At 42.0% G+C, this 24406-nt stretch overlaps 1 protein-coding gene across 1 annotated transcript in view; it reads right to left on the reverse strand.

Annotated features, from left to right (window-relative positions):
• Window positions 1–3888: 3888 nt before the first annotated feature.
• LOC142143127 (kyphoscoliosis peptidase-like) overlaps window positions 3889–24406 on the reverse strand; it is a 43029-nt gene continuing 22511 nt past the window's right edge. The window contains exons 4-6 of the mRNA XM_075200840.1: window positions 17189–17377; window positions 5583–5698; window positions 3889–4523 (exon numbers count right to left, since the gene is read on the reverse strand). Of these exons, the coding sequence (XP_075056941.1) occupies window positions 4495–4523; window positions 5583–5698; window positions 17189–17377 (334 nt within the window). The 3' untranslated portion in view covers window positions 3889–4494. The remainder of the gene's footprint in view (window positions 4524–5582; window positions 5699–17188; window positions 17378–24406) is intronic.

Here is a 24406-nt window from a genome sequence, read left to right on the forward strand (position 1 = left end):
AGCTGATGTCCATGGGATGAAAAAGCCCATCGTCATGCCTGGTCAGAAGACCAAAAAATGCACCTCTTTGGTCTGGAGTTATTTTTATCCAAATCCGGACAACCAATGTATGGCCATATGTAGCTTATGTAAAGCTCAAATAAGCAAGGGTAGGGATCTTGCCCACCTAGGGACATCCTCCCTTATACGTCACCTGAATAACCTTCATAGTTCAGTCTTTAGTTCAGGAACTGGGGCTAGGACCGTCATCGGTACAGGGACACCTAAATCCCGTGGTCCAGTTGGATACACACCAGCAACACCCTCCTCATCAACTTCCTCCACAATCTCCATCAGATTGAGTCCTGCAGCCCAAGTCAGCAGCCAGACTGAGTCCTCTCCAATACGGGATTCATCCGAGGAATCCTGCAGCGGTACGCCTACTACTGCCAATGCTGCTGTTGCTGCTGTTAGTCGGTCATCTTCCCAGAGGGGAAGTCGTAAGGCCGCTAAGTCTTTCACAAAACAATTGACAGTCCAACAGTCGTTTGCCATGACCACAAAATACGATAGTAGTCACCCTATTGCAAAGCGTATTACTGCGGCTGTAACTGCAATGTTGGTGTTAGACGTGTGCCCGGTGTCCGCCATCAGTGGAGTGGGATTTAGAGGGTTGATGGAGGTATTGTGTCCCCGGTACCAAATCCCGTCGAGATTCCACTTCACTAGGCAGGCGATACCAAAAATGTACAGAGAAGTAAGATCAAGTGTCCTCAGTGCTCTGAAAAATGCGGTTGTACCCACTGTCCACTTAACCACTGACATGTGGACAAGTGGTTTTGGGCAAACGAAGGACTATATGACTGTGACAGCCCACTGGGTAGATGCATCGCCTTCCGCAGCAACAGCAACAGCTGCATCAGTAGCAGCATCTACAAAATGGCTGCTCGTGCAAAGCCAGGCAACATTGTGTATTACAGGCTTTAATAAGAGGCACAACGCTGACAACATATTAGAGAAACTGAGGGAAATTATCTCCCAGTGTCTTACCCCACTCTCATGGGGATTTGTGGTGTCAGACAATGCCAGTAACATTGTGCGGGCATTAAATATGGGCAATTTCCTGCACGTCCCATGTTTTGCACACACCATTATTTGGTGGTGCAGCATTACCTCAAGAGTGACAGGGGTGTGCAGGAGATGCTTGCGGTGGCGCACAAAATTGCTGGACACTTTCGGCATTCAGCCAGTGCCTACCGCAGACTAGAGGCACATTAAAAAAGCATGAACCTGCCCTGCCATCACCTCAAACAAGAGGTTGTGACGCGCTGGAACTCCACCCTCTATATGCTGCAGAGCATGGAGGAGCAGCAAAAGGCCATTCAGTCCTACACAGCCACCTACGACGTAGGCAAAGGAGTGGGAATGCGCCTGAGTTAAGCGCAGTGGAGACTGATTTCCGTGTTGTGCAAGGTTCTCCAGCCGTTTGAACTTGCCACACGAGAAGTCAATTCCGACACTGCCAGCTTGAGTCAGGTCATTCCCCTGATTCAGACCCGTGGAGGGTTTTTTATTAATTATATCGTGGTGACCACTCCTCTACGCAGTCCAGATACATTTATTGGTGCGAATCCTACAAGTTCAGGGTTTTTAAATTATATTGTGGTGACCCACTCCTCTACGCAGTCCAGGTACATTTTTTGGTGCGATTAAGACCAGTTGATGGTTTTCTTATTATATTGTGGTGACCCACTCCTCTACGCAGTCCAGATACATTTATTGGTGCGATTCATACAAGTTCAGGGTTTTTAAATTATATTGTGGTGACCCACTCCTCTACGCAGTCCAGGTACATTTTTTTGTGCGATTAAGACCAGTTGATGGTTTTCTTATTATATTGTGGGGACCACTCCACTACGCAGTCCAGAAAGATACCTCGTTGCAACGTTTTGGACTAATAACTATATTGTGAGGTGTTCAGAATACACAGTAAATTAGTGGAAATGCTTGTTATTGAATGTTATTGAGGTTCCAAAACACAAAACACAAGACACCAAAAGTCGCCGGTGCACATCCCTAATTTAAACTCACACCCACCTATAGCACTGGAACAAAAGTTTACCGCAGAATAATAAATAAAGGTTACAGAAATATCACACATTTTCAGACATAACTTTGGAAATAACTTTTTGCTTTTGTATGCAATACTGTTAAATCTCAAATATCATTTGTTGGTGATGCTGTACCCCTTATAAGATTTTTCCTTTAAATAAACACGCCAAGAGTCCTCTAATCAGAACAGAATCATAGCTACTTGGCTTCATTCAAAACAATGTGTCAAGTTGTATTTCCGTTCTCCAGTTAACTGAGCTGATATCTGAATGGTCAACATTGAAGGCGGTTATTAGAAGTATCGGTGTACCCCGATATCCTAACATAAGTGACAATGAGGTAGAGTGGGCTGCAATTGTCTTTTGAAGCGCTCTTGGTTTAGTCGCTTGAGATACACTTACTCATTCTGTTTTTGTTGAATACATCACTTTTCACAATTTTATTTATCTAAATCATTTATCTACTCTGATTGTTTACTTTACTGTGGTTCAGTTTGGTTTCTTCACTGATATTTGTATATGATTTGTTCAGTGTAGTTTAGTCCATTAAGCTCTTTTCATTTCCTTGTTACCTTTCTTTAACTTTCTTTCTTTTCTATTAACCCTTTCTATTGGCTAAACAAGTAATTACTCTGGTTAAAATTTTATGTTTAAAGATGTTTATTGTAGCATTATTCTGGAAAGATAAATAGTAACAAAAAAAGTTTGAAGCCAAGTTATTATTTGGCACTTAAACCAAAAAAGTATTTTTCTTCCAAAGGAAAACGCAATAGGGGACAGTTTGTAGGAAACAGGAATAACAAATGATTATTAAGACTTTCCAAATAGTACAAAATATTTAATAGTAAGATTTGAAACAATTGTATAGATTGTATTCTTTATTTAGATATGTTCATATTTTATATTTTGCATCTCTATATTACTATTGTGCCATGGAGGATTAGTTGGTTTGGTTTTCTCTATGTTTTTTTATTTTTCCTTTACTTTTGGAACTTGGATTTGGTTTTCAGTCAGTAATGGGCTTTGTCTATCAGTTTATATACAATTTCCTAGTTTGTGTTCCAGCATGGAACACCTGCCAGCAAGCAAAGTGATTGGGATTAACCCCAAACAAAGGTCATATGCGTTTGTGTATATTTATATATACATATATTTAGATCACAAGTAGTATAGCAATTTAACATCTAATGCACCTCTATTTTATAGTTTAAAATATAGTGCCAAGTGTTTGGTTCATTTATGATTATGACACTGAGCTTTTTCTATCATCATCTAACCCAACAGGGTTATGCAGGCTAGATGCAAAAGGGCACAATTTTATGTTAGGGTTAGAACATATTATTAAATAAGTACAGATGTAGTCATTGGCATCCTCAAATATCAAAGAACATAAGACCCAGCACGTGGGAGGCGAATGTTAAACTCTACCTTATGCTGTTGCACACTCTGTATTACATGATTGGGAATAATCTGTGAGTCACCAGATTTCAAGTTGACGATAATATCTAGCATCCTATCTTTTCTAAAGCTAATAGTGCAGCACCCATCCTCTGTATAAATCACTGGATCTGAGTGTGAAGGCTGTAGGAGCCAGCTTTTTCTGTCTTCAAGGTTGGGCCAACGGGGTTACAAAGGATAGACGGGAAAGGCGGTCGTTTTACCTTTTTTTTGAGCATTTTATTAAATAAATAAAATGTGTTACATACATGAAGCGCTTCCTTCCCTTGCACCTGATCAGGTTCAAGGGAAGGAAGCGCTTCATGTATGTAACACATTTTATTTGTTATTGTTTGTGGAATTGTATGGTAGTATTCCTTTAACATACAAGAGGTTGCAAGCCTGAGTGGAGCGCCAGATACTCAGAATATGTTGTTTTTACATATTATTAATTAGTTACAGATATAACCATTGGGATCATCAAATATCAAAAGAACATAAGATCCAGCACGAGGAAGACGTACATTAAACAGTACCTAGTTCTTTTGCACACTTTGTAGTACATGGTTAGGCATGACTTCTATATCATCAGTTTTCAATTTAACAATAATATTTACCACCCTGTCTATTTTAAAGCTAATAGTGCAGCATTCATCATCTGTATGAATAACTGGATCTGGGTGTGAGGGACTTAGTAATCCAGCTTTCTGTGATAACCAACTTGGACCAACAGGGTTATTAAGACGTTTTTGGGTATCTTCATGCTAGTGTCAACAAAACTGCAATTAACTCTATAATCCATAATAAAGTCAAATTGTTCTTCAGAATCCTTTCCACGGGCATATATCTATAGGACATGCTGCCCAGTCTGTTGAGGGTAAACATCATTCCATTGTCCAATAACCTTAGCAAGCCTGATCTGTGTGTTTCATCAAGACGAAAGGTGAATAGCAAATTTCGGCAGCTTTCAATGACAATCAGAGGCTTTTCCTTTCACTACAAATGTCAGAAAAGCATTATATTATTACAAATCTTTATACAAATAAAGTTAATGAAATATAAAAAAAAATAGAAAGTAGGAATTAATTTCTACAGTAAGACATCATAATTTACAGGATAAAGCTCATATTAGGCAATGATATCAAGAAAAAATAAGCTGAAAAATGTAAAGAAGAATACCACACAAAATGGGTTTTCACTCCAAACCCAGCCTCCAAAGTTAGTTTTCCCCCTGGGCAGAATTCAAGCAGATGTCCCTACCCTGGTATCCAATCAGGTTTTATATACACTCATGTCGCCAACAGATAGGTCCCAGGTGAATATTACACTGCTTGTGTCGGACAGGGATGTGATCCATCTGACACAGGTACCAACTAAAATAACCCACCTGAGCCTGAGGACTTGTCCTGTCTGAACATAAGGAAGAAGATAAAGATAGCAAAATTTCTGAACACACTAACGGAGCTCTGGATCTGGTGAAGGTACAATATTTAGAGTCACAAGTTGACGTCAGGAATGGAGAGAGCAGAATGGCCAAGGTCCCAAGGCTAGGTCAGCGATTGGGCTGATTCACCCCCGCAAGAAACACGATGCCAGGACTAGACTGTGATAAAGGTGAAGAGGCAGCTCATGCGCACACTGGGAATCAGGGACAGGTAAGGTATATTGTTACAGTGAGGGGTCCATACTTCTACTTCGACTTCTACTCAATGGGCAGTCTATTGTAGAGGAATACCCCTATTTTGGATGATTAAATATTTAGATAAGTTTAGCTTACAACTAATAATTATCTCCCTTAATGTATCTCAAGGTGACAGATCAATGAACCAAACTATACCCAGGTGGGAGATCCAATTAGCAGCTTGGAGAGCTTCTTTATTTTTATAAAATTAGGATGTCAGTCATTAACATACAAATACAATCACCCACACCAAAGCAACAGGAAAAGTATACAGAGACTTCAAAACATGTTTTAATTTCCTGTTACAATAACAGCTGTTTCTGGCTAGTAGGAAACTTTGTCTAGGCTGTAAAACTTGCTTCTGATATACTCACTCATTTCAAATTGCTCCAGAGATATACATGTTTCCAGTAATTGACATCCTGACATTGCGGGAAAGTGATTCATTATGAAGAGAGCTGGATGAGTGAGGAAGTAAAACTCATTGTACCTAGAAGAGACAAGAAAACACACAACTCAGTGCTAAATGAGGACAAATTAAAATTAGAGAAATATATGCACTAGTAGTCTAAACCACTATGTCTAATTGCACCTCCACCTTTATTGTACAGAAATAGACACATCTTAATAGCACTACACAGAGGCTGGAAATAATTGCAATCCTTCCTTATCTTGCTCATTGCTATGCTCTGGGGTGGCCAAGACTGAATCAGAGAGTGCTGTAGAGGCTGGCTGAATGACTTTCTTTCAAACAAGGCAACCATTATGCCTGTGTCCTGGAGTGCAAACAATCAAAAGCATCTAATAAAAGTAATCTATAGTTTTCATGTAAAACAGAAAACATGGCTGCATAAAATCTTCAAACGCACATTATGCAGAACACCAGCTCTTTCCGAGCCATTGTACATCAGCCACAGGAACTCAATTTATACCTTCTGCCAGTATGTGTAGACAGTGTAAATGTTGAGTTCTTGTAACAATAAATAAATAATACACTCTATAAACAAATGTATAGCATTCTATTACACAAACCCATAACCACACTCCTACATGACCTCTAACCCTGGCTGTCCAGTTGCTTTAGTAATCTATTTTGTCACTATGCTATGTATATAAATTTAATAATTAATATGGTGATTGTTCAGTTTGTGCTATCTAGAATATGTTAATAACTCATTGTAAACTGTCAAAAACCTTAATAAAAAGAATGTTTAAAAAAAACTAAAAGCATATTTCAGTGGGCCATATACACTATATAGACAAAAGTATTTGGCCACAACTGTTAATTATTGAATTGAGGTGTTTGAATCAGACCCGTTGCCAGAGGTGTTTGCAAATAGAGACTGCAGGTCTAGGTGTTTGATTTGATACATTTTGATACAAAATGGGTCATTCTGAATGGGTCAGTGAATGGGTCAAACGTGGTACTGTAATAGGATGCCACCTTTGCAATAAGATTGTTCATGAAATTTCATCCATGCTGGATATTTCACGGCCAACTGTAAGTGATATTATTAAAAAGTGGAAGCGTTTTGGAAAAACAGCAACTCAGCCACGAAGTGGAAGACCATGTAAAATCACAGAGCAGGGTCAACGACTGCAAAGGCGCACTGTGCATAAAAGTCGCCAACGCTCTGTTGACTCCATAGCTGAAGAGTTCTGAACTTCCACTGGCAATAATGTAAGTAGAAAAACCATGCGACAAGAGTTTTGTGGAATGGGTGTCCATGGTCGAGCAGCTGCATGCAAGCCTCACATCACCAAGACCAATGCCAAGCGTTGGATGAAGTGGTGTAAAGCACACCGACACTGGACTGTGGAGCAGTGGAAATGTGTCCCGTGGAGTGACAAATCATGCTTCTCTGTTTGGCAGTCAGATGGGCGAGTCTCGGTTTGGCGGATTCAGGGAGAACATTACCTGCCTAACTGCATTATGCCAACTGTGAAGTTTGGTGGAGGAGGGGTAATGGTATGGGGCTGTTTTTCAAGGTTTGGGATAGGCACCTTATCTCCAGTGAAGGGAAATCTTAATGCTTCAGCATACCAAGTAATTTTGGACAATGCTTTGCTTCGAACTTTGTGGCAACAGTTTGGGGAAGGCCCTTTTCTATTTCAAAATGACTGTGTCCCAGTGTACAAAGCATGGATTACAAAGATATGGTTTGATGAGTTCGGCGTAGAAGAACGTAACTGGCCCGTACAGAGCCCTGACCTCAACCCCATCGATCACCTTTGGGATAACCTGGAATGGAGATTGGAAACCAAGATTTCTTATCCAACATCACTGACTGACCTCATAAATGCACTACAGAATGAATGGGCACAAATTCCCATAGAAACACGCCAACATCTTGTGGAAAGCCTTCCAAGAAGAGTGGAAACTGTTATAGCTGCAAAAGGGGGACCAACTCCATATTAAAGTATATGTATTTAAATAAAATGTAATTATAGTCCATGTTGGTGTAATGGTCAATACTTTTGTCCATATAGTGTATATCCATGTGCTTAGGAATAACTACACAATGCTGGTTCTCAAACTAAGGATTCTACTTATTATTATCCTTGTAACGGCAAAAAGTGTACTGTTTCATCCTCGCAATTAAAAAATGACCTACTGTAATTCACCATTATTTTATCATTGTGACAACTGGGAGATACTCAGCTACTACGGCTAAAAATATCAAAATCAATAAGGGTTACTTAAGGCTCTGTAGGCCCTATTTCATCTATAATGAGCATGACGACTATGTGTGGAACTAGAAGCTCCTCTTCTGTGGTCTAAGCTTCCAATCCCATTATATTTTAGAAAAAATAATATAAAAATACAACAAGTAGATATAAAAAATAAGATAAATATAAAATAAATCAATATTTTATAAATAAAATATATTATCTACAATAGCCCCATGCCAAACTCAAGACAGAGAAAGGTTACATTCCTCACCAAAATGAGACCCCAATAAGCACTTTAAGGGACAAGGTAGATTGGTGAAATTTTGCCAAATCCTACACTTTTATAATGCTGCTTTTCAAATATACATATCAGATGATTATGTGAACAAGAAAAATACCCAACTCATGTTATTTATAGGGATGAGCGGGCTCGGATTGCAGAAATCAGAACACTCCCCGAACAGTGCAGATCCGAGCCTAATCCGAGCACTGTTCGGGGATTCCCGCCGATCGCAAAACTCAAAACGAGGCAAAACCTCATAATCCCACCGTCGGATCTCGTGAGATCCGGATTCATATTAGTCCCCGCTGCCCACTGCCATCTTCACTCGGGCATTGATCAGGGAAGAGGGAGGGGGTGTTAGTGGTGTCCTCTGTCTTGCTCATTCCTGTGGTTCTGTCCTGGTCAGTCCAGTGGTGGTGTCCTGTGCTCTGTCCTGCTCAGTCCAGTGGTGGTGTCCTGTGCTCTGTCCTGCTCAGTCCAGTGGTGGTGCTGCCATAATTCCAGTGGTGCTGTCCTGTGCCCTGTGTCACTGATCCTGCAGTATAAGTCCAGTGGTACTGCTATATAACAAAGTTCACTAATCCTGCAATATAAGTCCATTGGTACTGCTATATAGCAAAGTTCACTGATCCTGCAGTATAAGTCCAGTGGTACTGCTAGTCTGCAATATAACAAAGTTCACTGATCCTGCAGTATAAGTCCATTGGTACTGCTATATAACAAAGTTCACTGATCCTGCAGTATAAGTCCATTGGTACTGCTATATAACAAAATTCACTGATCCTGCAGTATAAGTCCATTGGTACTGCTATATAACAAATGTCACTGATCCTGCAGTATAAGTCCAGTGGTACTGCTATATAACAAAGTTCACTAATCCTGCAATATAAGTCCATTGGTACTGCTATATAGCAAAGTTCACTGATCCTGCAGTATAAGTCCAGTGGTACTGCTAGTCTGCAATATAACAAAGTTCACTGATCCTGCAGTATAAGTCCATTGGTACTGCTATATAACAAAGTTCACTGATCCTGCAGTATAAGTCCATTGGTACTGCTATATAACAAAATTCACTGATCCTGCAGTATAAGTCCATTGGTACTGCTATATAGCAAAATTCACTGATCCTGCAGTATAAGTCCATTGGTACTGCTATATAACAAATTTCACTAATCCTGCAGTATAAGTCCAGTGGTACTGGTAGTCTGCTTTATAACAAAGTTCACTGATCCTGCAGTATAAGTCCATTGGTACTGCTGTACAACTCCAGTCCAGTGGTACTGTCCTGTGCCGCATATCATTTTTAAAGCCTTTGCCGGGTGTGTGTGGTTTAGGGGTACGCTCTCTTGAGCTGCATATAATGGAGTACAAAAATTTGGAGGATAAAGTAGGGAAAGATCAAGAACCACTTCCTCCTAATGCTGAAGCTGCTGCCACTAGTAATGACCTAGACAATGAAATGGCATCAACGTCGTCTGCCAAGGCCGATGCCCAATCTGATAGTAGAGGGCATGTAAAATTCAAAAAGCCAAAGTTCACTAAAATGATCAAAAAAAAGAAATTAAAATCATCTGAGGAGAAACGTAAACTTGCCAATATGCCATTTACGACACGGAGTGGCAAGGAATGGCTTAGGCCCTGGCTTGTGTTCATGACTAGTGGTTCAGCTTCACACAACGATCAAAGCCCTCCTCCTCCCCCGCCCTAAAAAATTTAAGATAGTTAAGCTGTCATCAACAACACAGCAAACAACTCTGCCTTCTAAAGACATGGCATCACAAATCCCCGAGTCCAAGGGTGTTGGTGGTTGCGAAGCCTGACCTTCCCATCACTGTACGGGAAGAGGTGGCTCCTTCCACCATTTACAGCACGCCCTCTGCATATGCTGGAAAGATCACCCACAGTGCAGTTACAGATTTGGATAATGAAGGTGTCAATGTTGTACACCAGGAGGAGGATATTGATGTAGCTGGCGCTGAGGAGGAACTTGACAAGGAGAATGCTGATGTGGTTTTATTAAATGAGGCACCAGGGGGGGAAACAGTTGTTGTCCATGGGATGAAAAAGCCCATCGTCATGCCTGGCCAGAAGACCAATAAATCCACCTCTTCGGTCTGGAATTATTTCTATCCCAATCCGGACAACAAATGTATTGCCATATGTACCTTATGTAAAGCTGCAATAAGCAGGGGTAAGGATCTTGGCCACCTAGGGACATCCTCCCTTATACGTCACCTGAAGAACCTTCATAAATCTGTGTTTAGTTCAGGAACTGTGGCTAGGACCGTCAGCAGTCCAGGGACACCTAAATCCCTTGGTGCCGTTGAATCCACACCAGCAACACTCTCCTCGTCAATTTCCTCCTCGATCGGGATGGGAAATAGTCCTGCAGGCCATGTCACCGGCATGACTGTGTCCTCTTCAATCCGGGATTCTTCCGGAGGATCCTGCAGCGGTACGCCTACTACTGCCGCTGCTGCTGTTGCTGCTGGGAGTCGGTCATCCTCCCAGAGGGGAAGTCGTAAGACCGCTACGTCTTTCACTAAGCAATTGACCATACAACAGTCGTTTGCCATGAGCACGAAGTATGACAGCAGTCATCCTATAGCAAAGCGGATAACTGCAGCCTTGACAGCTATGTTGGTGTTAGACGTGCGTCCGGTGTCCGCCATCAGTGGAGTGGGATTTAGAAGGGTGAGGGAGGTATTGTGTCCCTGGTACCAAATTCCGTCTAGATTCCACTTCACTAGGCAGGCGATACCCGGGATGTACAGAGAAGTACGAAAAAGTGTCCTCAGTGCTCTGAAACATGCGGTTGTACCCACTGTCCACTTAACCACGGACATGTGGACAAGTGGTTCAGGGCAAACTAAGGACTATATGACTGTGACAGTCCACTGGGTAGATGCATCGATTTCCGCAGCAACAGCAGCAGCAGCATCAGTAGCAGCATCTCCGAAACGCCTGCTCGTTCCAAGGCAGGTAACATTGTGTATCACCGGTTTCAGTTAGAGGCACAACGCCGACAACCTCTTAGAGAAACTGAGGGAAATCATCTCGCAGTGGCTTACCCCACTTACACTCTCCTGGGGATTTGTGGTGTCGGACAACGCCAGTAACATTGTGCGGGCATTACATATGGGCAATTTACAGCACGTGCCATGTTTTGCCCACACAAAAAATTTGGTGGTGCAGCATTATCTGAAAAGTGACAGGGGTGTGCAGGATATGCTTGCGGTGGCCCGCAAAATTGCGGGACACTTTCGCCATTCTGCCACTGCCTACCAAAGACTGGAGCACCATCAAAAAAGCCGGAACCTTCCCTGCCATCACCTCAAACAAGAGGTTGTGGCGCGCTGAAACTCCACCCTCTATATGCTGCAGAGGATGGAGGAGCAGCAAAAGGCCATTCAAGCCTACACAGCCACCTATGACATAGGCAAAGGAGTGGGGATGCGCCTGAGTCAAGTGCAGTGGATACTGATTTCCGTGTTGTGCAAGGTTCTCCAGCCGTTTGAACTTGCCATACGAGAAGTCAGTTCCGACACTGCCAGGTTGAGTCAGGTGATTCCCCTGATCAGGCTGTTCCAGAAGCAGCTGGAGAAAGTGAGGGAGGAGCTGGTAAAGCATTGCGATTCCACAAAGCATGTAGCTCTTGTGGATGAAGCCCTTCGTACGCTTTGCCAGGATCCGAGGGTGGTCAGTCTTTTAAAGTCAGAGGAATACATTCTGGCCACCGTGCTCGATCCTCGGTTTAAAACATATGTTGTGTCTCTGTTTCCGGCGGTCACAAGTCTACAGCGGTGCAAAGACCTGCTGATCAGGAGATTGTCATCTGAAGAGGACCGTGACATTCCAGCAGCTCCTCCTTCATTGTCTTCCACACCTGTGGCTGCGAGGAAACAGCTGATATTTCCTAAACGACCCGCTGGTGGGGATGCAGGGAACATCTGGTCCGGACTGAAGGACCTGCCAACGATTGCTGACATGTCTACTGTCGCTGCATTGGATTCTGTCACCATTAAAAAAATGGTGGAGGATTACTTTGCTGACAACATCCAAGTAGACATGTCAGACAGTCCTTACTTGTACTGGCAGGAAAAAATGGCAGTTTGAAAACCTCTGTACAATACAAACTGGCTCTATTTTACCTGAGTTGTCCCCCCTCCAGTGTGTACTCCGAAAGAGTTTTTAGTGCAGCGGGGAACCTGGTCGTGAGCGGCGAAGGAGGTTGCTTCCGCAAAATGTTGAGAAGATGATGTTCATCAAAATGAATTATCAATTCTTCAATGAGGACCAGCAATGGCCTCCAGAGACTACAGAGGGACTTGTGATTGTGGAGTCCAGCGGGGACGAATTGATAATGTGTGAGGATGAGGAAGTACACACTGAAGGGGGCGAGGAATCATAGGATGAGGATGAGGACGACATCTTGCCTCAGTAGAGCCAGTTTACTTTGTGCAGGGAGAGATGAATAGCTTTTTTGTGTGGGGGGCCAAACAAACTAATAATTTCAGCAACAGTAGTTTGGTAGACCCTGTCGCTGAAATGATTGGTTTGTTAAAGTGTGCATGTCCTTTTTCTGCAACATAAGTGTGGGTGGGAGGGCCCAAGGACAATTCCATCTTGCACCTCTTTTTTTTCTTTGCCAGCTCATTTTGTGGGGGTCCAAACGAACCAATCATTTCAGCCACAGTTTTGTAGGCCCTGTCGCTGAAATGATTGGTTTATTAAAGTGCGTATGTCCTATTTCACCAACATAAGGGTGGGTAGGAGGGTCCAAGGACAATTCCATCTTGCACCTCTTTTTTTGGCATTATGTGCTCTTTGGGGCCTAGCTTTTCAAACTGCCATCCTGTCTGCCACTGCAGTGCCACTCCTAGATGGGCCACGTGTTTGTGCCACCCACTTGTGTCGCTTAGCTTAGACATCCAGCTACCTCGGAGCAACCTTTTGGCCTAAAAATAATATTGTGAGGTGTGAGGTGTTCAGAATAGACTGGAAATGAGTGGAAATGAATGTTATTCAGGTTAATACACCAAAAATCTGGATTTTAGCATTTTTTATGGTTTTTAAAAAAAAAATCAGAACCCAAAACCCAAAACCCAAAACCTTGAGGGGGGTTTTTTGGCAAAACCCATTAGAACCCAAAACCTGAAGGTAATCAGAACCCAAAACCCAAAACCCAAAACCCGAAAAGTGGCCGGTGCACATCCCTAGTTATTTATACTAATATCTTATCATATTATTATATTATTAACACATAGAACACATATGTTACACACCATAAATGTTGCAGTCTTCTATTACATTGATAATGGTAAAAATTTTGCGCTCAGTTTAAGTAACTGGGATCTAATCCTAAAAGTAGATGGGACTCGCTGCCACTCGGTCGGGGCCAGCGCTCCCACCTACATCTTTCAGCTGCTCTCCTCTCCTCATCTTGTCCCTGCGGCTCACGCTGGAGGGCACCATCTTCTGGTCTGAACTGAACATGCACACACCTAGTCTTTTTAAAACTCCCTGCATTCCTTTGATTGGCTAATTGACTGTCAGCCCTGTCTATTTAAAGCACCTGCCTCCTTACCTGCGTGTAAGATCTTTAGGTCTCCTCAGCTGTCTAGACATGTTCTAGCCTGGCACCAGTTCTCTTTCTGCTGCAGACTGTTACTACCAGTCTCTGCTTCCTGCTCACTGGTGCTGCAGTTCACTATCCTGCTGCAGAGGGTTACAACCTGTATCACACCAAGCAGCAGATTATCCCACCTCCTTGTTACACTGACTCCAGGGGCTTCCCAGCTCCCCGGGACTTCTGTGCCTTATCTAGATGCAGATCATTGCACCTCCTCGAGATCCTGACTCCAGGGGTTTCCCGCTCCATAAGACCTCTGTACTAATCTTTTCACAATTTCTCCTATCAGCGTCTGTCCTGCTCCAGTTACCTGGTTCTTCTCTCTGTCTCACTTGTAGCCCTCCTTGAGAACCGCGACCTGTGGTTAGGGAGCTGCTAAGTCCAACTCTCTTGCGTGGGTACCTCCCTCTCCATTAGATTTTGTGCCTCTAGAATGGTAGCGTCAACTCGACGAGACTGAACGAGTCCTCCCAGACCCTCGATTGTGTCAAGTGGCTTCAATATGGAGGTGTCATTAACCTCAATATGAGAAAATGGGAGAAGAGACAAAAACTGTAGTGCTATACCCTATGTATGTTGCTGTTTTTCTGATCTTGAAGCAATACTGGAGTTGTGGTCTTCTGTGTATACGTTACACTGTGGAAAGCACAGGGGTTTCCGGATGTAAGTCTCTCTGATAAAACAAATTTCTTAATGTGTCCTGTTTGCAGGTTAATAAAACCTGATTTCTGTGCAGTAGAAAATCTTAATATGTGCTGGCAAGTGTCCAAGCAACGCATTTTAGCTTTCTTCATGGATAACATGTGGTGACTTTAGCGATCATTAATCTTCTAGGGACCAGGGGTCAATTCACTATTTCTGTTGGGCATGTGTCCCACCAATGATTCTTTGGGGTTCATATCCTATGATTAGTCTCATCTGACCTATACTGGAGTGTAGAATAAAAATATATTTAATTGATAATGTGGTATGCCCTTAGGAAGTGTTAAGGGTAAAATTTCTCCTTTTATATCCTTCTATCTATATAGATTTATTGATCTAAAAACTCCATGCTTTGGTCAATATACTTGGATGTGAATTTAAGGTTTCTGTCATTGGTATTCAAATAGTCAAGAAATCCAAGGAGGGATTCTTCAGAACCCCCATTAATGTATCTCTTCCATAGAACTAGATTTGCTCTATAGTCATTGATAGACCACATGCAATCCTCCTCCCACTTACTCATAAATAAATTTGCATAACTGAGCGCAAACCTAGTCCCAATTGTTGTGCCTGTCTTCTGAAGCTAAATATTATGAGGTTTTCTCTTTGAAACATTTTTTTCACAAATCATTATTGATTATATGCATTACCTCATTTTACCCTTAACACCTCCTAAGGACACACCACACTATCAATTAAATATATTTTTATTCTATCCAGTTTAGATCAGATGAGACTATTCACATGGTATGAACCCCTAAGAATCATTGGTGGTGCCCAATGGAAAGAGAGAATTGACACCTGGTCCCTTTAAAAAGGTTAATGATTGCTATACTCAACAACTGTTATCCCTGAAGAAAGCTACCAAGCCGCTGAAATGCGCTGGTTGGACACTTATACTCTATGGAGATTTCCCACGCTGTCATGGGTATTCCCAATAGAGTATAAATATAACTCGCGGCTGTATTTTACTCATTAGCGTCGGGCTGCTTCTACACTGTACTGTTCGTTCGTTTGTGTATTGATTTTTTGTTTTTTTTACAAGCATGTTCCGGATTTGGATCTACAAATATGGGGGTCATTTTGACTGAAAATAAGAAGACTTCAAGCATGGACATTTTGGAATACAATTATTTTGGGACATGGTTGTCAAGCATCTTGTTGGTGAGTATATTGGGATTTTCTATTTTTAATAAATTGATGTGGTAATAAAAAGTTTGTGTTATGTTTTTATTGCTTTTTTTATTTTTATTAAATTTGTCTGCTATTAATCAGGGTGTTGTGGTTTTTTAAACATTTAGCTTTGTGGAACCACAGGTCTCAGCCAGCCATGGGTGTCAGGCCATGTTGGCACTAATGGTTCTCCAAGTGATAGCATGACCTGGCTTCCATGGGTATGCTGGTGCTTGTAGTTATACAAGCATCAGCATGTCCAGACTGTTGATGGCACTCTGACATGACTCGGACTTGTAGTTCCACAAAACAAAATGGCGTCCATTCATTTTTTTCTTGCTTTAATCGCCGTTATTACCCTACACCCACCACCCAGGGGTGAAGGAATAGCCCTAGTGCTTTCAGCACTGGTCTGGTTATTACTAGAGGGGGGCGGCACGTTTTATTTGGCAGACCACAATCACTAGGGAATCCAGCCCAGTGCTGAAGAGCCTGGGGTTAGTTTGTCATTATGACGGGGGACGCTTGCTGCGTATCCCCCTTCTATAGTGCCACCCACCCCGGGCTGGTTTGCATAGTGCTGGTTATTTGAAAATCAGGGGTACCAAACGCAAATTTTACCCCGATTTTCACGCACCCAGCAGTAAGCTGGTAGCACTAGGGTTAATAGTGGTCGGGTGGGGTGACCCCACGCTTATTTATTTTCGAACATTTATCTATCTTTAAACTTTGACAGTCGCCGGACCTCTGGCTCTATAGACGGCCAGTGTAACAGTGATGTGTTTACTAATCTCGCAGGTAGGGAGCAGCTTGTTGTAACTAGCGATTTTAAAAGCTATCTCAGGGAGAGTTTGCTTAATCGCAGCTTCATGCATTTGAGACTTATAAAGCTAGACTGACAAACAGTGGGGATTTTGATCTCAAACGATTTTGGAAATGGCGATTTTGACAGAAACACATCTCTGGCGATTTTACATGAAATCTCAGGTTCATATATCAGTGAGTTTCAACTCTCCCGAGAAAATCACACTTAATACATTTACCCCCTGGTCTGTTCAAAAATGATTAGAACTCTCCCAGTCTATCTTCACACACTGCCCTTTGCCTTACCAATTCTGCCACTACTAATTCTGCCACTCTGACTCAGGAAGACTTCAGTTCTCTGTTTATCTAACCTAGTCTCTCACAACTTACCTTGATCAGAGTTATCATAAATCAAATGATCTCCTCTGTTTCAACTAGCGTTCTATTGTTAATATCTAGGGATGTAATTTTGAATTGTTTTTGATCTTCAGCATTGTGGATTCATTTTCCATATTAAATCATACTTAATAAGTTTGTGTCCCTGTGTTGTTACGAAATCATGTGTTTTATATGTAATAATAACAATTAAAGAAAAGCATTAGATATAATTACTTATCATGATCATTTGAAGATTGCTGATTCAGATATATTCATCTTGAGATATTATACTGTATATATAATTACCTATATTATGTAAAACATGCATTACTCACTGGAAGGTGAACGTGGTTACATTGTCATCACTATGGCCAGCTCCCCATGTGCTGTCCAACAAGTGCCAGCTTCCCTCCAGACACACCATGTTCCAGACATGGTTTACTCCCCCTGTTATCTTCTGTCCTACTTTGTATGTTGCACCTTTGGTGTAGCCACGGACCTCCTTACATTGAACTCCGGCAATACTACTTGAGAAAAAAAAATATCTCTCAGACAAAATGTACCGTATATAGGCGGCAATCTGAAATTCTTGTGATATAATCTACCTAAAATTACATTTTACATTAAATTCTCAATCTTTTTATGTTTACAGAAAATATTCTGAAATGACATAAACCTCTATGAACAGTTCTAAAATTGTTCTCACAGCATTTGGCTACTTTAGATTTGTATTACATGTGTAAGCTTATAATGGGTTTAGCACTGCATATGATTTTTTTTATTATTATTTATATATTGATTTATAACAACTTATTTGACATCAGTAGCATATCTATAATGGATGCAGAGTGTCCAGTACACACAGACCCATTGGTTACAGCAGCTCTGCACCTGTCTGTGACTCATGGATCCACACTGCACCCAAGAAATGGGCTGTCATCACCTTTTATGTTCGTCTAGCAATACAGCAGTTCCCAGTAACTAATTTGATCATCACTGCAGTCCCAGCCTGTCAGTGACTGGGAGAAGCGGGCGTATTCTGACAATATTTCTAAAGTGGAGACGAGTCAGATGACAGAACTGGGAAAGAGACTGGATGTGAGGAATAAAGCATAGGATGGAGTCAGGGGTAACACCAAGGCATTGGGCTTGTTTGAGTAAGGAAACTGTGGTGTTGTTATTGGTGAGGGAGATTTAAGGGGAGGTGGTGATTTTGGAAGGAGGGAAGATGATAAGCTCTGCTTTGGACATGTTGAGCTTTAGTTTAGCATCAATGTGGAGACAACAGAAAGCCAATTGGTTACACAATATAGTACAGAAGGTTATAGATCAGGGGAGGAAAAGTAGATTTGGGTGTCATCAGCATGGACAAAGAGAGTGATCAGTAGTGTTGAAAGCAGCAGAGAGGTCCAGGAGAAATGACCTTTAGAGTGTGAGTGTGAATAAGTGACCCTTAGGGATATATTTACTAAACTGCGGGTTTGAAAAACTGGAGATGTTGCCTATAGCAACCAATCAGATTCTAGCTGTCATCTATTAACTACATTCTACAAAATGACAGCTAGAATCTGATTGGTTGCTATAGGCAACATCTCCAGTTTTTCAAACCCGCAATTTTAGTAAATATACCCCTTAGACTTTGCTGTAATGTGAATATTGATCACTTTTATGAGTACAGTCTCACTGAAATACTAGGAGCAGAAAACTGATTGCAGATAGTTGAGAATTGGGTGAGAGGAAAGAAAGTGAGATAGATGGTTGTGCACAAGTTGCTCAAGTAGTTTGGGGGCAAAGGGATGGAGAGAAATATGGTGGTAGTTGGAGAGAAAGGCTGGGTCAAGAGATTTTTCTTGATGTTTAAGAAGGATCAAAATGTGCCAGTGCATATTGACAAGTTAAAGAGATGAGCTAAATGTGGAGTGTGGGGAGGGTGGTGTATTGGAAAAGTTGGAAGGGAACAGGGTCAAAGGAGCAGGTTGATGGTGAGATGATGTCATGACTGCCGAGACTCCATTTTCATTTGCTGGAGAGAATGAACTGAGGGTGTATTGAGGAGAGTACGAGAATGTGAGTGGGGTGTAAAATATTTTGTATGAGAAAATATCCATACAGTATCAGTTCTGTCTTTGTAACAGGTGACAAAATCATAATACTTGAGGGAGGAGGGTGGAGCAGATACAGATGGGCAGTTGATGGTTATGATTTTTATGACTATGAACTGACATTGCCTGCAGATATGCCACACAAAAAATTGGGAATATGTAATACACTTATAAGTTTGCTAAAGCCTTTGGAAGACTATATATATATATATATATATATATATATATATATATATATATGTGTGTGTATATATACCTGTACATATGCTTAATGCATGTATCTAACCAGCTAATGGGGAAGGGGGGCGACGGGAGCTAAGTAACTTTGCCTGTGAAATGATTGCTGGTGCCAGACAGGTCATTGAGTATCTTAGAATCTTGCCAGGGACTTTAACGCTCAACTGTCTCTAGAGAATGATGTGAAAGACATTAAACATCCAGTGAGTGGCAGTTATGTAGGAAAAAACACCTTGCTAATTAGAAAGGGCAGAGGAGAGTGGCCAGACTGGTTCAAGCTGACTGGAAGGTGACAGTAGCTCAGATAGCCATGTGTTCCAGTGGTATGCAGAAGAGCATCTCAGAATGCACATCAAGTCAAACCTTGAAGTGGATCTGCTATAGCAGTTAAAGACGACACTGGGTTCTAATTCCTGTCAGCTAAGAACAGGAAACTGCGAGGACCCACCCGCCGCATCATGTTTTTTAGCAAGGCTTCTACATTATACAGCCGGCGGGTCCTTACATTGCCCTCTTATTAGCCTCTGCCCTTGCAAGTGATGTAAATGTGGCTGTCGGGATGTCTGTTTGTGTGAATTCTGGTAAGTCACTATTTAAAAACGTCTAGCTTTACAATTACATCTATCGCTTTTAAAACATTGTTTAAACTGTTGTTGGCATTTACGTCTTTGGAATAAAGTACCCAACCTGAAACTGAAGCTCACCAAAAACTGTACAGTTTAAGTTTGGAAAAATGTTGCCTGGTCTGACAAATCTCCATTTCTGCTGTGTCATTCAGGTAGTAGGGTCAAAATTTGGCATATATAAGACAGGATCCATCTTGTATTGTGTCAACGGTGCAGTCTGGTGGTGTAATGGTGTGGGGAATGTTTTCTTGGAACACATTAGGCCCATTAATACCAGTTGAGCATTGTTTAAATGCCACAGACTACCAGACTACCTTAGTGTTGTTGCTTACCATATGCATTTTTTTTATGGCCACAGTCAACCCTTTTTGTAATGGCTGCTTTCAGTACGATAACGCACCATATCAAAATGCACACATCATCTCAAGCTGGTTCCACAACCAGGACAATGAATTTAGTGTACTCCAGTGGCCTCCACAGTCAATAGCTCTTAATCCAATAGAGCACCTTTAGGAAGTGGTGGAACGGGTGATTCACATTACCTCATTATATATATATACTTACAGCACTGGGGTCATGAGTTCAATTCCCAACCATGGCCTTATCTGTGAGGAGTTTGTATGTTCTCCCCGTGTTTGCGTGGGTTTCCTCCGGGTGCTCTGGTTTCCTCCCACACTCCCAAAAACATACTGGTAGGTTAATTGGCTGCTAACAAATTGACCCTGGTCTGTGTGTATGTTAGGGAATTTAGACTGTAAGCCCCAATGGGGCAGGGACTGATGTGAGTGAGTTCTCTGTACAGCGCTGCGGAATTAGTGGCGCTATATAAATAAATGGTGATGGTGATGATGATGATGATATATATATATATGTATATATAAATATATATATATATATATATATATATATATATATGTATGTGTATATATATATATATATATCTACTATATAAAAGCCTAGTGGCGTGTGTCTGTGTGTGGACAAAAAAAAAACCAAGCTGCAGCGCCACCTGCTGGGCGGAGTTATACACTGACCTACTAAATTCTTAGTGTGTGTGGGGAAAAAAACTCAGAAAGGGCTGAAATTTGCTGCAGTGCCACCTGCTGGGCGGAGTAATACACTGACCTACTAAATTCTTAATGTGTGTGTGTGTGTGGGAAAAAAACTCAGAAAGGGCTGAAATTTGGTATACTAAGATGTTTTTAATTTGTTAATTTAATTTGTTAATTGTTAAAAGTGTTTATAAGGATTTAAAAAAAATATATATATATTTCTTGAAGCAGACGTGACAGTTGGTAGTGGTTGGTGGTTGCCGGGGGTGACAGTGGGGCGTGGTTGGTGGTTGCCGGGGGTGACAGAGCGAGAGGAGTGTGATACTCAGGACCGCTGAGAGAGATCCCTGTGTCTGGATAGATATCTGGATAGATGTGGCGATAAAGATAAAGGATGAGGTGATGGAGAAAAATGATGAGGTGGTGACATGTGGACAAAACCACGTTAAAAAAGGGCGCTTGCGTCGAGAAGTAACGCTCTTCCCCTGAGGAGGCCTGGGCTATGGCCCAAATGCATGACAAGAACATTTTTAAATCTTTAAGTAGCTTGATTTGACTAGAATGCATGAGTATCATGCACGGGTTAACTTGTGTATATATATATATATATATATATATATATATATATATATATATTAGAGATGCTCACTGACCTCCGTGAGGTGGTTTTGTTTTTGGTTTTGGATCTGGATAAGCTTCATGTTTTGGTTTTGGTTTTGGTTTTGGCAAAACCACCCTCGTGTGTTTTGGTTTTGGCTTTGGATCTGTATTTTTTTAGAAAAATTGCTGAAATATGCTAAATTCACATAATCTTGCTCTTTTGTTGATCCTATATTATTTAAGTCATTTTCAGTCAATTTTGACCACCTCAGAGGTCACATTATTATTTTCATACACTTTCGGACAAGTACTGCAGCGACCTGGCTGGATGCTAAGTGACAGAGCAATGACTCAAACACACAGCAGTTCCTAGCACATCTAGGACACATTGTCACACAGCAGTGGCAGAAAAGAAAAGTGGAGCAAGATGGAATTGTCCTTGGGCCCTCCCACCCAGCCCTATGTTGGATCTTAAAAAGGATATGCACACTTTAACAAACCAAGCACTTCAGCCACAAAAGTGCCACTCCTTGTGGCTGAAGTGCTTGGTTTGTTTGGGCCCCCGCAAAACAAGGTAACAATGGCCTTAAGGTACCTAAGGTAGTAGTGTTGTTAATTAACTCTACTGTGGCAAAATGTTGTTGTTTTCATCCTCAGCCTCATCCTCACTCTTATCAGTGTGTACATCATCCTCACACATTATTAATTCATCACCGCTGGAATCCACCATTACAGAAGTCTCAGTATTTTGAAGCAATTGGCAGGAAAGACCTCGCTTTCCACATTTTGAGGAAGTAGTCTCCTACGCCGATTTCTGAAAAGGTTCTTGGCTGTGCTGAAAACTCTTTCCGAGTACACACTAGAAGGTGGACAGCTTAGGCAGTGCAAATTCCCTTTGTTTCCTCCCAGTATGTAAAGGGACTGTCTGATGTGTCTATTTCTATGTTGTCGTGAAAATAATCCTCCACCATCCTTTGTGTCACTCGCCAGATCACTGGTTCCTCTGGACCTAGATCCAGGCCACTCACGTCTCTGCCGGCGTCCGTGCAGCGCCACGACCATCCACCATCTTAGGAATACTTCTGCGCATGTGCAGACCCGAACGAACATTAAAACCTTTCCTCACTTCGTATTGGCTACCTGTCAGCCTTCCACTATTTAAGGCACCTATGACCTTCTTTTAATTGTCTGTTCTTGATCCTCACTTTGCTGTGGTAGCCGTGGTCTACTCACCTGTGATTTCTGTTCTTCTCAACGTCTCCAGACCTCCTCACCTGTTGATCGGTTAACCTCATCACCACGTCCATGGCAAATACCTGCCTCCAGGTGATTACTGCAGCATCTCCGATACATCACATGCTGGCCGGATAATCGTCGCCACCTCTGTGGTAAATACCTGCCATCCGCTGATCATAGCTACATCTCCTATTATCTCATCTACTGGCCAGATAAATATCGCCTCCTCTGTGGTAAATACCAGCCATCCGCTGATCATATCTACATCTCCTATTATCTCACCTACTAGCCGGATAAATATCGCCACCTCTGTGGTAAATACCTGCCATCCGCTGATCATAGTTACATCTCCTATTATCTCATCTACTGGCTGGATAATCATAGCTACGTCTGTGTTAATACCCGCCATCCGCTGATCGTAGCCGCATCTTCTATTATCTAACCTGCTGGCCGGATAGTCTCATCGCTACTTCGGTGGTATATCCCTGCCTTCCGCTGATCACAGGAGCATCTCTTATTACCTCACCTGTTTGTTGGATAACCCCATCTCCACGTCTGTGGTATCTACCACCTGCTGCTGATCTGAACTTCTCCGCTGCTCCTAGGTTACTACCTGCATCCACAGAGCACCTCTTTGCGTTCTGTTATCCAGATTTCCATATCCTCAATTCTCATAGCTGTATGTCCGTTAACCCTGCCACACTATCCTGAGGGCCGCGACCTGCGAAGTGGTAGCCGATAAACCCATACCCTCTTGCGGGGGTCCCTGGAGAAGACCAGCCGCTGTGTTAGACTCCACACCTCAGGTGTAGTAACAACTATTGGCAGAATTCTGGGTCAAGAATCTTAGTGACCGTGACACTTTGGATGCTGATAGTATGATCAGGTGGAGTTACGGCAGAGGTGTCCCGATTTTTGGTCAATTCTTTTAGACCAGAACAGGGGGTAAATGTATCAAGCTGAGAGTTTTTGGGCGGGTTTGAAAAGTGGAGATGTTGCCTATAGCAACCAATCAGATTCTAGCTATCATTTTGCAGAATATACTAAATAAATCATAGCTACAATCTAATTGGTTTTTTTAAACCCGCCGGAAAACTCTCAGCTTGATACATTTACCCCCAGATGTCAAAATTTGGTGCATCTGCATGATTCCTGGGTGTCTTGGGAAAGCAAAGTTTTTTCCTAGCAGCAGTTGAGTGAGAAACTGAAGGAGAAGAGCCGTCCTGTCACGTAACACTTGAGCTGTCATCTTGCTCACCAGGAGCTCCTTGCATCTCTTTAGATCTGGGTCAGTTGGAAACAAAGAGAAGACATAGCTCTTAAACCGATGATCAAGCTCAGTCGCCAAAATGTAGTGATCCGATTTCAAGATTTTGATAACTCTTGGATCCTGGCGAAGCGAATAAAGTGCTTGATCTACAAGTCCGACATACATAGCGTAATTTCTTTGTTTAATCTCCTCCTTCAGTTTTTCAAGCTGCTTTTCCAAAAGTCTAATTAACGGAATCCCTTGACTCAAGCTAGCAGTGTCTGAACTCACTTCACATGTGACTACTTCAAATGGTTTCAGCACCTTGCACAACACAGATAGTATTCTCCACTGCGCTTCAATAAAATACATTCACCCTCCTTTTCCAATGTCATGGCTTGTGGAGTAAGCGTGGATGGCTTTTTGCTGTTCCTCCATCCGCAGAAGCATA

The sequence above is a fragment of the Mixophyes fleayi genome, chromosome 3, assembly GCF_038048845.1.
Source record: "Mixophyes fleayi isolate aMixFle1 chromosome 3, aMixFle1.hap1, whole genome shotgun sequence".
Taxonomy (NCBI): domain Eukaryota; kingdom Metazoa; phylum Chordata; class Amphibia; order Anura; family Limnodynastidae; genus Mixophyes; species Mixophyes fleayi.